General features: G+C 36.6%; 1 protein-coding gene across 1 annotated transcript in view; it reads right to left on the bottom strand.

Moving 5' to 3' along the window:
* MUC5AC (mucin 5AC, oligomeric mucus/gel-forming) overlaps positions 1-17,962 on the bottom strand; it is an 81,609-nt gene that overhangs the window by 55,793 nt on the left and 7,854 nt on the right. The window contains exons 3-16 of the mRNA XM_058160442.1: positions 17,279-17,350; positions 16,453-16,714; positions 16,159-16,273; positions 14,158-14,248; positions 12,622-12,731; positions 12,166-12,382; positions 11,032-11,157; positions 8,499-8,616; positions 6,116-6,254; positions 4,945-5,055; positions 3,805-3,874; positions 3,131-3,268; positions 2,881-3,045; positions 1,914-2,008 (exon numbers count right to left, since the gene is read on the bottom strand). Of these exons, the coding sequence (XP_058016425.1) occupies positions 1,914-2,008; positions 2,881-3,045; positions 3,131-3,268; positions 3,805-3,874; positions 4,945-5,055; positions 6,116-6,254; positions 8,499-8,616; positions 11,032-11,157; positions 12,166-12,382; positions 12,622-12,731; positions 14,158-14,248; positions 16,159-16,273; positions 16,453-16,714; positions 17,279-17,350 (1,829 nt within the window). The remainder of the gene's footprint in view (positions 1-1,913; positions 2,009-2,880; positions 3,046-3,130; positions 3,269-3,804; positions 3,875-4,944; positions 5,056-6,115; positions 6,255-8,498; positions 8,617-11,031; positions 11,158-12,165; positions 12,383-12,621; positions 12,732-14,157; positions 14,249-16,158; positions 16,274-16,452; positions 16,715-17,278; positions 17,351-17,962) is intronic.

The following is a 17,962-nucleotide window of genomic DNA, read 5'->3' as shown; positions in this document are numbered from 1 at the left end:
CAGATCAGGGGTCTACAACCTTGGTCCCTTTAAGACTTGTAGACTTCAACTCCCAGAGTTCCTCAGCCAGCTTTGCTGAATGTGTGTGTGTGTGTGTGTGTGTGTACAAACACACACACACACACACACACACACACACACGTATATATATATACAGATCGCAGCTGTTTCTTCCTTTTAACTGCTAGTGGGGTTTGAACTGATTGGTTCAACAATACAAGCCCCCAACCAATCAGAACACACCTCCACCCAATCAGAACACAGCCAAGCTCCCAACCAATCAGTTCAAACCCCACTAGCAGTTAAAAGGAAGAAACAGCTGCGATCACACATTGCTCCTAGAAGCACGAAGCTGAAAACACCAGCCAGAAGATGACGAATAAGACTTCGACGAAACATCGCCAAGACACTTCCAATTTTACGTGGGACATATATATATATATATAACATATATATATATGTTTTCTGAGGTTTTCACGGGTGTCTGTATGTAGTTCCTTGGTTATTCGGGTTTTCTCCCGCGTAAAATTGGTTTAAAGTCAATATCGTGTCCTGTGGCTTTAAGGTGTTGGACTAGGGAAGAAGTTGGTTCCTCTTTTTTGACTGAGTTCTTGTGTTCTTCAATGCGTGCACTTATTCATCTGTTGGTTTGTCCAATGTATGTGGTGGGGCAGGTGGGGCATGGGATTTCATATACTCCTTGATTTTCTAACTCAATTTTGTCTTTGGGGTTTCTTAGGATGGTGGATATTTTTCGGTTTGTGCAGAATACTGTCTTGATGTTGTGTTTAAATTTTACGCGGGAGAAAACCCAAACCAAGGACAGACATATATATATATATATATATATATATATATATATATATATATATATATATATATATATATATATATATATTGTTGTGACAAAATAAATAAATAAATAAATAAATATCCAGGGTGCAATCCTTGGATCCTTCAGATCAGGGGTCTACAACCTTGGTCCCTTTAAGACTTGTAGACTTCAACTCCCAGAGTTCCTCAGCCAGCTTTGCTGAACACACACACACACACGTATATATATATACAGATCGCAGCTGTTTCTTCCTTTTAACTGCTAGTGGGGTTTGAACTGATTGGTTCAACAATACAAGCCCCCAACCAATCAGAACACACCTCCACCCAATCAGAACACAGCCAAGCTCCCAACCAATCAGAACACACCTCCACCCAATCAGAACACACCTCCACCCAATCAGAACACACCTCCACCCAATCAGAACACAGCCAAGCTCCCAACCAATCAGTTCAAACCCCACTAGCAGTTAAAAGGAAGAAACAGCTGCATTCTCTCAGCTGTGTAATAATGGTTCTATCACCTTTGGGTACATTATAGATTTTTCATTTTCTGCTGATGTGTTTTCATGTGACTATACATGTCACTGTTTTATTTATTCGTTTTTATTTATATATATAGCTCGTATACAACTTTCCCCACTCTCTGTGTGCACTGATGCAAATTTAAACCATAAACTATATTGCAAGATCTGAAATACAGGAAGGATAATAATATTTTGATTCACATAATAGTCCAGGAAATGCAAAATATTTAGAATATCTTAAACATTATTTGACATCTCCAATTAAGACCTAACACCAGAAAGGAAATATATATTCCATTTATATACACCAATTAATATTTCATACTAACATTTGACTCTTAACTATTGACTAGGTAGAGGTTCTGGTGTGCTATATAAACTGAGAAATATATTGATTGGATTACAAAATGTAAGGAGTGAAAAAAACCCCAATGCATAGAAAGATCAACAAAAGGCCAATTAAAATCTTAAGGGCTTCTCTCATTTTGCCAATGCATTTCTTCCCATGTATTATCTTCCTGGAATTTCAGTCAAAGAGAAATAACTACTCACAGTGTGGTAAACGGCTGGGTTTACTATTGAGTGGCATTTCTGAAAGGGCCCCTTGGTGTCAGTCAGCAATCCGCACCAGTGTGAAGCATATTTTTCTGTAAAACAGAGATAAATGGGGTGTCATTCTGGTACCCTTTTTTGCTATACATCCTCTGTCTACATCTGCAACAATGATCAACTATATCAAACTAACGAACACAATAGAGTAATCAAAGCGCCATTCCTTTTTACTAAGTTTTCTACTCAATGCATTAGCACCAACAGGGGTGGGGTTTTGATTACACAAGCACACTTGCAATTTTATCATCTACATGCTCTGGAACATGGTTTTAGCTCTAAACCCTTAGCGAGATAGTCTTGTGCTGCACAAAAGTCTAATTTAAACCAGGCAAAACAGCTGCATTCTCTCAGCTGTGTAATAATGGTTCTGTCACCTTTGGGTACATTATAGATTTTTCATTTTCTGCTGATGTGTTTTCATGTGACTATACATGTCACTGTTTTTATTTATTCGTTTTTATTTATTTGGGGGGAAGGCATTGTAGAAGAAAAGTCTACAGTAGCCCCATATCAGTCTAATCTTCTTTACAAGACTCTTTTCTGAAGAAAATAAGAGGAAATATATCATGAAAGTTGTTCTGATTTCCTTGGAGGAAAAGCAGGACATAAATTTAGAATAATAATGATAATCCTTATTATTGTCCATTGTGAAGATGAACATTATGTCCTGATAATTCTAGACACAAGCAACTTTAACCCCAGAACAGTTGAATATTTCAATCCATCTGGGTTTTTATATTTTTTAAACAAAATGCTAAATGTGTTTCTATTTTTTTTCTTTATAGGGCCTCTTTTTAAAGACAACCATGCTTACTGTGAATTCTAGAAAAGTGCAGTATCAACAGTACAGAGAGAAATAAGTCAGAGAAGAATGCCCAGGAGAAGCACAGCAAAAAAATATACATACCATTTTCTATACTGAGAGTACAGGGGTTTTCAAATATGTTTTTGACGTTGGGGCAGTCTGCCTGTGTTTTCCAGGTATTAGCAAAGGCAGCAGGGGTTCCTTCTGTCACCCCACTGATAGCTTTAAAGTCATCTGTTTGGATACCATTGAAATTTCCACAGAGACCTGAAACAAAAATTAAAGACATCAATCCTTTATGATTGTAACATCCTTCTTCTGCGTAGTGAGAATGACTCATTGATTCACTTACCACATGTCTGCCCTTTGTGGCTTGGGTCCATGTATATAAACACCTGAAATATTGGAAGAAATTGTGCCACCATCTGGAATCCAAGTTTTGTGTGTACCATAGTGAAGAATGAGGAAGGGCTGAATATGGTGACATTGGCTGTAGAAACAAAGTAGTTGTCAGATGAAAGCATACATTTTATTTGCCACGAAGAGGACGAGTCTTGCAACTGTGGTTGTTGCTGCAGCACAAGCAGAGAAATGTATACGCTGGCTTTGCATAATACTGATACAGGCTTAGACTTTGCATCTCAATCATTAACTGATACAAATATAAACTAATAACTCTTAGGATTAACATTTCTTATTAACATAATTAGCAATTATAATAAATTAGTATCTACTTCAAAGGAAAGGTCTAATATTATATCTAAATCTCCAATCACACTTGGTCAATAAAGAACTCTACTCCATTCTACTCCACTCCATTTTGGTAATGCATTACTATCAATCTTTTCCTGATCTAAATTGGACTTTTAACAACATTCAGTTCTTTCTTCCATCCTTGTCAAATGATGAGGTATTATTTTATTCATACACCTAAGACATTTTGCAGAATTTCAAATAAATTCCAGGAATAAGAGTTCAATCCTTAAATTGTATAAAATACTAGCATATAAATAGCAAAGAACTCACATGCTGAGATAGGCAGCTGAGTGAGAATCATATTCACATACACATCTCCATTAGACTTGATCACAATCACCTGGGTAACGAAAAATGAGAGATTAGAGCAAGCACACTGAGAAAGTATGCCTTTACTGCAGTGTTTATTTATTAAGCAAATGCACGTCCAACTCACCCACAATGGCTCAAAGCAGAGCATACAGCAATAAATTAAAACAAGAAACCAAACTCCTTTCCTTCAGTCATGCTGGGTTTCATTAACTCTTAGGAAATAGAACCTTGTTGTTTTGTTTAATTGCATTTTTTAAAAACACAAGATATCTGTATAAAGAACCCATATCATATTTTATTTGTTGGAATGAAGTTTCTGATAGTAACTGGTTGAATTAAGCTTGAAATATTTGGAACAGATTTTAAGTGGGATAGGATAAATATTTTTCTTGAGATTTTTCAGAGACTCGTGTCCAAAGCATTCCTATGCCATGGAGAATTTTTTTAAGGCAAATTTGAAGATAGGTACATAGTTAGGGCCAAGAGCCAGATCCCAGCAGGAAGGTAGTTTAAACTAGGGAGTAAGAACTAAAGTGTGAGAAAAGGAAAAATAACAGGGAAAGACAGTAGAAGCAAGGAAAAGAGAAATAGGAAAATGAAATGGAGTCAATATTCAAGGCAAGAAGTTTGAAGGAAATAAACTTTGGAGCCAGGATAGTTGGCAAAAAGTGATACTGAAATATTAACAGCAGAAAGAAACATTCCAGAATCTGGATCTCCTTAAAAAGAAACAGTGGACAGAACATTGTGCAAAGAAAATGAACTTCATGTACTGTTTGTAATTGGAAAGCCAACATTTTTACTGCATATTTCTGGTATACATTTAACATTAGTATCAGGAGCTCAACTGAGAACTACCCTATTTTCCCCAAAATAAGACACCCCCTGATAATAAGCCCAATTGGGCTTTTGAGCGCATGGCAATAAAGCCAAGTGGTTATTTCAGGGTTCAAAAAAAATATAAGACAGGGTCTTATTTTCGGGGAAACATGGTAATTTTTGCATGCAATCTGTTTCTCACTGGGTCTGGTGAAAAAAATTACTCCTAAAATTATTGAGTGAACATGCTTCTCATCCATTTTTGTGCTTCACACTTACTGTCTGTCCTCCGTCAATGCTTATAGCTAATCCTTTCAGGCATGTCTCAGTTTCTGTCAGGCCACACTTTTGAATTTCTCCCAGAACAGTGAAGTCATTGCTATCACAGAGCTGGGGGGAAAAAAAGAGTATTAACAGTTTGCATTGTCTGAACCTAGCACATCCCTTCTAAACTAGTGAGACTTTTAAAATAATTTTTTTTAAAAAGGTAAAGGGGTCCCTGCAAGATTTTACTCTGCTAGTTGTTGCCAGCTATAGAGGGCAGTGCTTATCTCTGTGTCAAGGCCATTGAGCCAGTGCTGTCCGAAGATATTTCTGCAGTCATGTGACGTTATTAAACACTGTTACCCTCCCACCTAAGCGGTACCTATTTATTGACTCACATTTGCTTACTTTCAAACTGCTAGGTTGTCAGGAGCTGAAGTGAGGACAGGAGCTCACCCTGTCACTTGATGCTCAGGGTCTTGAACATGGGCTGTCAGCTTTCCAACCAACCAGCCAGTGTCTTAGCCACTGAGCCACCATGCTGTCTGTCTTTTAAAATAATAAGAATAAAACCACCTTGCTCTTTTTTTGTAGGTCAGGATTTCTTCCCACAATTTAAAAAATAAAGTACTTTAAAAGTTGCAATTTTTGTTTTTTCCCCCTCTTATTTGAACAAAACATCACAATTTAACAAATAAAAAAAAAAGTGCAGCCATTAGACAGGTATCTGCCCATCCCCCAAATACTAGAAAACAGAACCGTGGTTGATGATTCATAATGTCTGATGGTAACATTGGAATAATAATCATCTTTTTTATAAACCTTTGATGAGGAAAAGATTCAGTTATCCTGAGCACTGGTTTCAAGTGTAATCAAGAAGAAGGGAGCCTTATTTAAAATTGATATGAATAAAAATATGTGATAATTCATAGATTGGTAGAAAGTATGAACTACTCCCAGTAACAACAATGCATGGGAGGGTCCTTGTTTTCAGTGTGACAATCCCATGTAGTTGGAGACTGTGTTATCACAATCATTTGGACAGGACCTATGGTTTGGGTCCCTTCTTTAGAATTGGTATAAAGGCCTTTAGCAGGAACTTGAAACTACAGTGTTGATGTTAAAGAAGAGGAAGTCTCTTCAAGATCCATCAATGTAATCAGGTAGCCTTGTGCATGCAGATTACCTTAGTGAGTACATAGCTACAGTCCCCAAAAAAGGAATAGTGTTTCTCATCAAAAGTGGAGATATGGGAGCCACCTTCAACGGAACATATTCCAGGACATGAAAGGCTGATGCAAGTCCATTGTCCCCCTGTGCATGAACTGAAGTAAAAAGAGGAAGAGGAAGAAATTGCCAACAAATTATTAAACAAAAAAGTAGAGTAATCCTTATAACAATAAAGATTGGTTGTTGTACTATGCATATTCTCATGTTTTCAGTAAAGCAGTATCCTATGACCTTAGTCAGACTAATCGTTATCTAAATTCTACAGCATGGATCTGGATGACAAATATAGTCCAGTTTTAAATTCTAGAACATTCTCTGGATGTTTGCTATAATTTACAGAAGCATTTTTTTCAGTATTTGATTGCTGATAATAATAGTCTTCCAGCATTTGATAAATAGGAGGTAGTGGCATTTAGCATCTGAAGACAAGATTGGTGAAATGCAATGGTGGATGGCAGGGATTTTTAAACTTTAAAATATGTGGGTATAGATAGTCTTCTCTGAAAACAGAGGCTATCTATGCCAACATATTTTGTACCTCTGTCATGGCATGGCAACATTTTGCAGAATGTTGTAGGCTATATTCTAGGTTAAATGCTGAGAACTATAGTCAATGTCATATAAACAGAGTTTCATGCAATGGAATTTCCTCCTATGTTCCTCCTCATGGTTTTCCTCTTCAAAACCTCTCTAGAAGACTTCCAATTTGGCAAAGCAGATTTAGGGAAAACTAATGTAGGAATGCAGAAAAAATGAAATATGCATTCAACTGGGATTTGCTGTTCTTTTGGCAGATGAACATCTTCAGAAATGTGCTTTAGGTCATATAAAGTACTAGGTCTTATTACTAGTGAATGTCACTAGTGAATGTGTTAATAGTAATGAATGTCACTAACAATGAATGCAGTCAATTATATGCATGTCAAATGAAGAGCTGCCAAAGCGATCAAGAGAGTTGATTTTCAGTTATTTGCCTATTTACACAATACATGACAAGCTTTTAAAGACACTTGGGGTTCAATAAACTATTACTGTATATTTGGTAGTATTTGCTTGCCACCATGTAAGTCAAAAAGACTTTGAATCCAGCGATCCGAGTTCAAATCTCGGTAGAACCTCCTTTGGGAATTATAACGGATTGTACAGGGATTGAGACTAAATTGATTCTGAATTTAATAACAGCAGCAAGACTGTTGATTGGACAATACTGGAAGAAAGAAGAGGTACCTACAATAGAAGAATGGATATTGAAAGTCATTAATTTGGCTGAGATGGCTAAAATCTCAGCTTTTTAAAAAGACAATACGCAGGAAAGATATTTAATTGAATGGAAAAAATGGATTGATTATTTACAAAATAGATACCAGATTAAGAAATATCAGACTGCCTTTGAATAATTAGGAAGTATTATTTTATATAATGGGGAGGGGGTTGGGAGATGAAAAGATTTGGATGAGGTTAATTGGATTAGAAGGGGAAAATTTTACTCTATGTTTGGTTTATGAATAACAATACCTTGTGATTGACCCAGGAAGCCGGGGGAGGGGGGGGAGGGAGGGGGGAAGGGGGTTTTCTGGGAGGGAGGGGGAAAAAAAGGGGGTGGAAATGTTTTTGTTTTTTTAAAACTTTTTCAATAAAAAAATAAAAATAAACTATTACTGTATATTTGGTAGTATTTGCTTGCCACCATGTAAGTCAAACAGAATTATGACATTTCTAATGATATGTTTCATTGTTTTCCCAGGCCTTTAGTTAAGATACAGAGATCCCTTGTTGGGTGCATTCTTATTAATTTTGTTTCTGCCTATATATAGTGATTGGATCACATCCAGTTTGGTATATATTGAATTGCTATGGCAATATATGAGCCAACTGGAGTCAGATAGAGATGGGTAATACCTAAATTAATTAAATAACTAAATTTCATAATGAACTTTTTTACAATCAAAATATACCTATAGATTTATAGATATCCATAATTTGTAAAGCTTTTAATTTTTGAAGAAAAATGAATCAATTTATTTAAGAAATATTTCTGTATTTCTCAACTTCATGAAAGACTCTTTTGTAGATAAGAGCTATTTTTGTGCATCCACAAAGCAAGAATTTGTAGATGGGTTCAGAAGCATGCAAAGTGACAAGGAATTCATGTTAAAAAAAAAGAAATCCCTTTATATGTGTAATTAAGCATTATTTCACAGTCTTATGACTTTCTTAGCATTCCGAATTGTGCCCAGTATATTCCTAACAAGTCAACCTATCAAATAATATGCCTATTTCTTTATCTACCATCACTAATAATAAAATATTATTAAATCATAGAGAATCATAATTCTCACCATGAAATGCATTGGGAGGAAAAAGAAGTACCAGGAGCATAAGAATCCCCGTTGTAAGTACAGTAACAATCCGAAATGGGGATGCAGCCAGAATTGTTAATGTCATCAAACACAGTGCCTAAACAAGAGATAACCAATGTGTGTTATTTGTGCTCAATTCACTATTTTTAAGAAGTATGGAGTATCTTATATAATTCCCAGTAATAAATCTTTGTGACTCTTGTCATCAATATAACGTATTATATTTTCCTTAAATATAGGAAAGCACATGAATTATTTCAACATCTGGAGCAGGGTTTCAGATCACACTGGAGCATGTTGTGATGTTATGGCAACCATGAATCAATCAGTTTTCACTGGAAACCATGATGTGTGGGAAAAGAAGCCATGATCCCAATAAAAACCCACTCTTTGAGAAAGCTTTTACACTCCTTCCCTCTCTCTTTCTCTCCCTATCCCTGGTATCACATGGGATTTTGCTCTTAATGTCTATAAATGTGGTTTTATGGAAAGCTGTTAAAGAAACAGATCTCTACCATGTTCCTAAAAGCCAGCATCAAGACAAAAGTGCAAGGTAAAAATATTTTTATGAGGATGAACCAGATTTTTATGCTGCCATGTACTAAAATCCCAGCAAGAAAATACATAAATAGTTGTTCTTGAGCAGATTTAATTCCATTCTAGCACTCAGCCAATTTCCTTGATTTGTTAAATCAAATAAATCTATTATTTGTAAATTCAACACAACTGTAGATCAAGAAACAGAAATTACACTACAAAACATCCAGGATAAAATCTTGTGTTATCTCCAGATCAGGGGTGAGTTCTAATTTTTTTTACTACCGGTTCTGTGGCCATGGCTTATTTTGTGAGCGTGGCTTGGCGGTCACGTGACTGGGTGAGAGTGGCTTGGCAGTCATGTGACTGGGTGGGCGTGGCCAATAACAATAAATAATAAACATAATAAACAAAGTATACAAAATAATAAGAGGTACCAAAACACAACTTTTACACTTTACACCCACACAACACAACTGACTCACACACAATGTAAAAGCAGCCGCACTTCACCCAAAATGGCCCCTGCAACAAGCAGGAACCTCACACAGCCGCAAAAAGCTCAAAAACCAACTTTCACACTTCACACATACACACACACACACAACACAACACAATACAACTGACTCATACACATAAAATGCCACATACAGCTTTGTGAGATTTTGTGTGTTTGTGTAGTTAGAGTGAAACACTACAGAAACACACCAAATCTCAGAAAACTGCAAAAATATTTTATTTTATTATTTTATTTTATTTATATTTTTTAGAATTTCAGGGGTCTCTAACCTTAGTAACTTTAAGGTTTGTGAACTTCAACTCCCAGAGTTCCTCAGCCAGGAAAGCTGGCTGAGGAACTCTGGGAGTTTAAGTCCACAAGCCTTAAAGTTACTAAGGTTGGAGACACGTTTTAGATAAAAGCAGCTAAATTTAAAATTTCCTTAACTTTTATTTGCTGTCTAAAAACCCAACTCCTTAAAAAAAAACCCAAAAAAATAGTTAAAAAATTAACTATTTTTTAATAGTTTACTTACCCAACTGAGGCAGGCAGTTGCTTACCGATGAGATGGATCAGTTGATGATCAGACAGATCAGTTGCTAGCTGATGCAACTGATTGTAGAAGCCGAAGGAAAGCATGGCTTTGCAGCCCGAAAGGAGCAGCAATTATAGGTAAGTGGGGGAGGGGGCGATTAGGTGGGAATGGGTGTTTGGAAGAGGTTGTAAAAAAGTGATTTTAAAAGCCTGTGATGATCAGGAAATTCATCTGGGACTGCCAGAGGAAAAAAAGATTTTAAAAGGCTCCTCTGATTATCCCATGAGGCTTGCCTTCATGGCAGTCCAGAACCTCTTAAAATGATTTTTTTCTACAATCTCTTCAGCTGAAGAGCTTGTAGAAAACATGTTTTTAAAGGTTCTAGTGCTCAGACAATTCAACTGGGATTGCCAGAGGAGCTTTTTAAAACCTTTTGTTTTTGCAACCTCTTCGGCCAAGGGAACCGGTTCCGGGGCGTGGCCAGCTGGGGATTGTTACCGGTTCTGCGAACTTGGGCAGATTTTTGCCTGCGGTTCTTGAGAACTGGTCAGAACCGGTAGCAACCCACCACTGCTCCAGATATATAAATCAATCAATAACTGTTTAAAATTCACAAAACACCTTTTATGTACATTATCTTTATAATGCCTCAAATCCAATCAAATTAAAGTCAACTATTCATATGGAAGACAAAATAGATGTTTATTTTTATCCTTTAAATAGTCCTTCCCACAAGAGCACTGAAATATTAAGTTTTTTACACCTGTCAGAGAAGAGCAAACACTGCATTGCAAACTTGTTTTTCTTTCCATGCTATCTGTAATGCAATTCCATGTAGTGACTTCTATAACGAAGAAGACACTTGTTTTTCTTAATACCAAGAGACGCTTCAGCCAGGCAACTGCAAGTCTATTAACAGTCGAGCATGGATACTGACTTACCGGGGGGACAGAAGCAACCGTCTATACAGTGATCTTCACATAACTGGGACTGTTCAGAATTGGTACAAGTGTCGAAACAGGGGGATCCACATTCTCGATGCTGCATGTTGAAAGGACAAGACTTGGCTGCAAATAGAAATGAACAATGAGACATTAGAAACCCCATCTATACTTTTTTTCTCTCTCTGGAGGTAAAAATACCTTAAACAGAATGTTGGCAATATATTTTAGTCCTCAGAAGGAACAATTTCTGGGAAGAAAATATTAAGAAGCTGAGTTTATCATCAGTCTGGAAAAAAGAAGACATGGTGTAGAGAAAGGCAAGGGGAAACATATGGTAATGCTCTTCATATGGTAATGCTCTTTAAAACTGGGCAAAGACTTCTTTTTTAAAATAAACTTTAAAGGCTGAATCTAATCGGTTATTATTATTATTTTAAAAAAAGGTAAATTAAACATTAGTACCAGCTTCTTACTGATAAGAACAGTTCAAAACTGAGCTAAATTCTGGCTGGAGATATGCAGAGTTCCTTCATATAACCCTCACTAAACTGCGAGTATCCCATTGGTTAGCTTAATTAGCTGAAGTTGCTTTTTTAGAATAGAATAGAATTCTTTATTGGCCAAGTGTGATTGGACACACAAGGAATTTGTCTTGGTGCATATGCTCTCGGTGTACGTAAAAGAAAAGTTACCTTCATCAAGGTATAACATTTACAACACAAATCATGGTCAATATATCAATATAAATCATAAGGATTACCAGCAACAAAGTTACAGTCATACAATCCTAAATGGAAAGAGATTGGTGATGGGAACGATGAGAAGATTAATAGTAGTGCAGATTTAGTAAATAGTTTGACAGTATTGAGGGAATTATTTGTTTAGCAGAGTGATGGCCTTCGGGAAAAAACTGTCCTTGTGTCTAGTTGTTCAGCAATATTATTTAAATATTTAAATTTAAATGTTGTAGGTTGCATCTCTTTGAATTAGATTTGGATTTTCCTGTTTAGGCATAGGATTGATCTTGATGGTCTATTGTGTGGTCTCTAGCTGCCTCATTTAGGATTCTATACACTGATTGCAAAGAGTTCTCCGTAAGAATGCAAATTTTCTTTTGGAACTAATACTTACGACAAAAATCTTCTGTTCGCCATTCAAGTGGTTGTCCACCAGCATGGGAGCATTGCCTGGAGTACTCAGCAAAGGTGTTACAGATGCAGACTTCAGTCACAGACTGATCACATTGGCATAAGTCTTGTATGCAAGCTTCAATGTAGTCATGCACATCAACCAATGCATTGCAAGCTTCAAATGCATTACCAGTCAGTATATTTTGGCACGGAGCGGTCTAGAAAAAATGAATCTAGCGTTACTAAGATATGAACCTGTCACTATATATAAATGCAGGAAGCTACTACACTATTATTGATCTGCATTGGTCATGTTTACAAGTTTGGGGTTTTTTTATTTTCAAGGTTTTACTGTTTTAATTGTCTTCTACTTGCTCTTAAGAAAGAGAAAAGAAGAAGGGGGGAGGGGAACAGCCACATTCCCTTATAGAGAATGGAATGAAATACAAATTCTTACAGACTCCTGGTTGCATTGGCCTCCAGGTAAAGGGACAGGATCTTCGCATTGTTCTGTGGGTCCGTCCATCTTCTGCATGTTTCCAAACTGCAAAGGAGTCAGCTGGACATCTGTAATAAGCAGAAAGCCATTCTAGTGATGTTCACAAAGCAGGATTACAAAAACAACAACAAAAAACCCCTGTCTGGACATAGGCTGCAACTTTACTATATTTCCTCAGTGTGAAATAAATCTGGCAAAGGGATCCAAGAGAGAGCATCAGTTTGCATGATAACCAAACTGATTCTTGGCAAGATGAGGAGGTTAATTAGGCCAATCTCTCCTTCCCATTATGAAGGATATTACTGAGTCCCCTCAGTTTTGGATATCACTGACCAGTGGTGTTTCAGAAACTAAAAAATCAAGATGGTAGCAGTAACCACATGTGAAGCCTTACCCTTTTGATTGCCATCTTGACTTGTTTTTATAAGCCTTCCTCTTCACAGACCACCCTGCCAATGAGGCCTCTTGAATTCACTTCTATGAAGCATCAATCTTTATCTTACGCCTATGCTTTAATTCCCTTCCAAGTTGTCAGTACAAGTTGTCCTCGTTTAGTAGCTACAGTTAGGATTCAATCATTAAGCTAAGTAAAATCTGGATAGTGACTATGAGCTTACTTCAGCTTTCTTTTGCTTTACAAACCTGCCAAATTCATACATTTAGTGACCCTTCATAATTATTACTGTGATGAATAAGTAACTTTGCAGGCAGTCCTTGCATTTAGCTCAATATTTCTCATCCTCAGTGACTTTAAAACACATGGACTCTAATGCTCAGAATTCTCCACTAGCATGAGGTAGAGAAACACATATTAATCTGAGCCATAGCTTCTTGCAAGAGAGAGCCATTATTATCCCTTTCTAGCACATTTCTGACCACATTAAATTTGGCAGCCCTCTTTCCAGGCCAAAGTGAAAAGCAGAAATCCAGGTTTAAAAGATGCATGGAATTTCTACATTAGTTCTGAAAAAGCAAAAGATAAAGAAATAAACCTAGAGCCAGGAGTGAAATTCAAAATTTTCCCTACTGGTTCTGTGGGCATGGCTTGGTGGGTGTGGCTTTGTGGGCATGGCAGGGGAAGGATACTGCAAAATTCCCATTCCCTCCCCACTCCAGGGGAAGAATACTGTAAAATCTCCATTCCCTCCTCACTCCTGGGGAAATGATATTGCAAAACCTCCATTCCCACCCCACTCTGGGGCCAGCCAGAAGTGGTATTTACCGGTTCTCCAAACTACTCAAAATTTCCACTACCAGTTCTCCAGAACCTGTCAGAACCTGCTGAATAGCACCTCTGCTAGGATCCTTTCATATTTTGAAGTGGTTATTTCAACAATCTTAATCCTTGCATAACATTATACAGTTGCATATTCTAAGGTTGTCAAACCAATTATGTTTCAGTGACATTTGCCAAAATAAATCCTGTTCTACAAATGAATTGAGAAATGATCCCAAAAGCAATAAAAACAGAAATTTGCTATTTTTGCCACTTACTGTTGGAAAAGAATTCATTGTAGGTTGCGATTTGATTGAAATCTCCACAAAGGCCACAAGTTTGATTAGCATATTTTTCATTTATTTCCAGCTAAAACAAGAGAAAATAATGTAACTATAGTGAAGATCTAGAGTTTTAAGAATGAAAGTTAAGAACTGACAACAGGTTATATATAACATTGGTAAACCGGTATAGAGATGAGCATGTGTAGAGATTAAAATGAAGTTCATTTGGATTAGTGTTTAAGGTCTGATAGTGGAATTCTGCTTGCTTTCTTATTTTTGAATTCCATTACATCCGATGGAATGTTTTTGTCTCTCATGTTAAATCATGGTGTTATACAAAATAAATATGCCATTGCTCCCTTTTCCTATGATACAATTAAAACCCAAGATTGAAAGGTTTTGTTCTGATGTCTCTTTGAGCAATAAGTTGTATTTAATATTATTTATGACTTATTTTAGCAAGCCTACTTCATAAGCCATTAATATTTTGGTTAACATAAAGCATCTTCAATTTTTTAATCAAATTAATTAAAATTAATTAAACATACTACCCATCTCACCTGAGTGACTCTAGGTGGTTTACAAATAAAATCCATACAGCCATATAAAAAGAGACATGGTTAAAAGTAAAGTTAAAAACCAGTATTAAAACAAAGGTAAAATGGTAATAAAAGATGGAAAGAAATGCAACCACATGATGGTTGCATGCCAATCTTGAACCCCATGCCAGGAATCACAACATATCTCCCCTACCTAACCAGGTGGGCTGGTTCAACGTAATTGAGACAAGATGGTCCCATTCTCTGAAGGGCCTTAAAAATGATAACCAATATCTTGAATTGAACTCAGAAGCAAACAAGCAGCTCACATAACAGAGGTGTTACATTCACAACTCTTAGGGACAGCCAGAACTGCAGATGCCAGTCCATACAGGAGAATACCAGGGTATGAGTGACAGAAATAAGAGTTCCTTGGTCGGGGGAACTGGTAGATAACTCAAAGTTGAGCGAAGGCCTCTTTGCCATAATTGCCACCTACTCCTCAAAGCAGGAATCTTAAGTCTAGGAGGACCCTCAGATTACGTACTGGATCCGTTTATAATGAAATGAACCTTCCCAAACATTTCCTTGAAACCATCCCAGAATAGAAGACAAAGGACAGCCCTCAATTTTGCTGTGCCTCATTCATTGGGGGCATAAACTAGATTTAGCAACATTTCTGAATATTGTCAGATACCAAATTAAGTGAGAAAAGTGCTGAAGAATCAACAAGAAAAGGGATAAGAAATAAATGAAAGGAGACTAAAAGTAGTCCTCTATTTATAATGGCAGCTAAGTCCAAACTTTTGGTCATAATTCATTGCAGTCATTACTAAGCCATCCACATGACCATCTTACTCAACTGGCTGCAATCTAAGATCTATCTGTTGCAATTGTTAAGCATGCAATTAAGAACATCAATTAAATAAGGAAGCAATCCATATGTATAGATCACTTATATTTACTAGATTATGATTCAATCAAATCAAGGAATATCAAAGCCAATTGCAAAAATCAGTACTTTTTGGGAAACATTTGGGAAGATACAACTGTTTGTGGGGGCAACTCCTAAACAGCATATAAATTTAATACTATTCTTATCCATCATGCGAAGAATGTTTAATTGCAAAATAACATCCATGGGTGCTGTTTTTTGTCTATAATTTTCTAATACATAACATAGAAATACATTCTCTCACACACCCTGTATATGTGTATACAGTATATGTAGATAGATAGATAGATAGATAGATAGATAGATAGATAGATAGATAGATAGATAGATAGATAGATAGATAGATAGATAGATAGATGGACAAACAGAAAGCAGAAGGACAGACATAATGTATGTATGTAAGCAAAGATCTACAAGTCATTTCCAAAACCGTAATAGGAATTCCTTGCCATATCTAGTCATATTCCTTGTCATATTCCTTGCCATATCTTTGGTTCTTACCAAAAGGCAATCCTCTTCATTCCACGACAGGGTGACTCCTATTTTCCCATGGACCTTAATATAACCTGAGATTCTCTCCATCAGAATTCCTAAGTGGCTGTAAGGCAGTTGAACCCTGGAAATAAAGCACATTGCAATTGAAAGTGACAGAAATTCACTTACATCTCATTTACAAATGTCAAACTGAAATACGAACAAAATATGAAATGACATTCTTCCTCCTTGCCCTGGTGTGACTGGAATTTGTGGTTTTGAAATAACAAAAATATAATTTGTTTAAATAATGAAACTTACGGCTCTCCGTTGACAGTAATGGAACTTGAAGTCAGTTCAATAGGTAATCCGTCAAGTTTTAAAGCCACATGGCTTATAGTGGGAACATTCTTAACCACCGAATGTCTTATTTGCACATTAAAGTCTTCATAAGAGGATTTGCAGTGGGATGCAAAGACATAATTGCAGAGTCCAGTAAACTGAAAGATATCTCCATCAAAGGTCTTGAAGTGGAAATTGCCCCAAGTGCTACACACTCTATGATTATGAGCTGAGTTTCCAGCTGTGGATTCAAAGTAATACATAAAATATTTTGTTCAAGACTACCCTCTTTAGCCACCTGCTCAGTCAACCCATCCCCTCATCCACCCATTTATTTTCTCATCCACTCCTCTAAGATGTTTTTTCCACCCCTTCAATCATGACCAATTACTTGAGACTGCCTAGACAAATCATAGTTTTCTTGGAAAGGTTTTTTTTGGGGGGGGGAAGTGGTTTGCCATTGCCTTCTTCCTAGGGCTGACAGAAAGTGACTGGCTTGTTCCTAAGATGGGACTAGAACTCATAGTCGTCTGGTTTCTAGCCTGATGGCTTAACCATTACACCAAATGGCTGTCTTCTCTAGAATACATAGCCTCAATCATTCATGTGAAGTATGGCAACATTCCGTTGCTATTTGCCATTGCTATGCTATTTCCTTTCCTTTCACCTTTCTTTTTGATTGTTCTGTTCCTAGTTAATGTTAAAGTCTTCTATTTTCACTCTGATGTGAACTCAACAATTCATATGGAGCAAGTAATCTAAAACTATTTTTACAATATAAAAATATTATCTTTGACCAACTTACTTTTGATAACCATTGTTGTTCTCAATGCAGGGATCATGCTCACAGGACCTGAGGGAGCTAATGTAGTAAAATCTGAAAGAAAAGAATTCTATTATAGAACAAACATTTTTGCGATGCCGCAAAGTATTTCTAAACCCCACTAATGATTACATTTTCTGGTGACATTTCTCTCTCTAAATTCAGCATACAATTATTTTATTTCTTTCTATTATATGAGCACAATTATTTGTCGCCTATCTTGCAGTTTAAGGCAACTCTATTATTTATAAATGTTTAATTTTGGCAGATCTTTCATTCTCTGATTAGCTAAGTAATTGGAATATTCTGAACTGGAATTCCAAAAGAATAGAGTGTAATTCTTAGAGTTCAGGTTGAAGGAATAACAATAGTTTCTTCATCAAATTGAAGTCTAGATGTCCAGGAGAGGAGCCTTTTCTGCCATGGCTCCTACCTTATGGAACATCATACCTCTCAAGGTGAGATCTGCACCCACCCTCCTGACCTTCCACAAGGGCTGAAGATCTGGCTATGCAACTTGGCCTGGGGCCCCAATAGGAATGTACCACTCTGGAGGTGGCTATAGATTAAGAAAAGAACTCTCTCTGAGGTACTTCATGCTTCCCTCCTCCCCATTTTTTATTGCTGTTACTATTGTTGTTTATTGTTTATCGTTTTAATGTTTAC

This window comes from Ahaetulla prasina, chromosome 1, assembly GCF_028640845.1.
Source record: "Ahaetulla prasina isolate Xishuangbanna chromosome 1, ASM2864084v1, whole genome shotgun sequence".
In the NCBI taxonomy this organism is placed as follows: Eukaryota; Metazoa; Chordata; class Lepidosauria; order Squamata; family Colubridae; genus Ahaetulla; species Ahaetulla prasina.
This window is presented reverse-complemented; position numbering and strand designations above follow the sequence as displayed.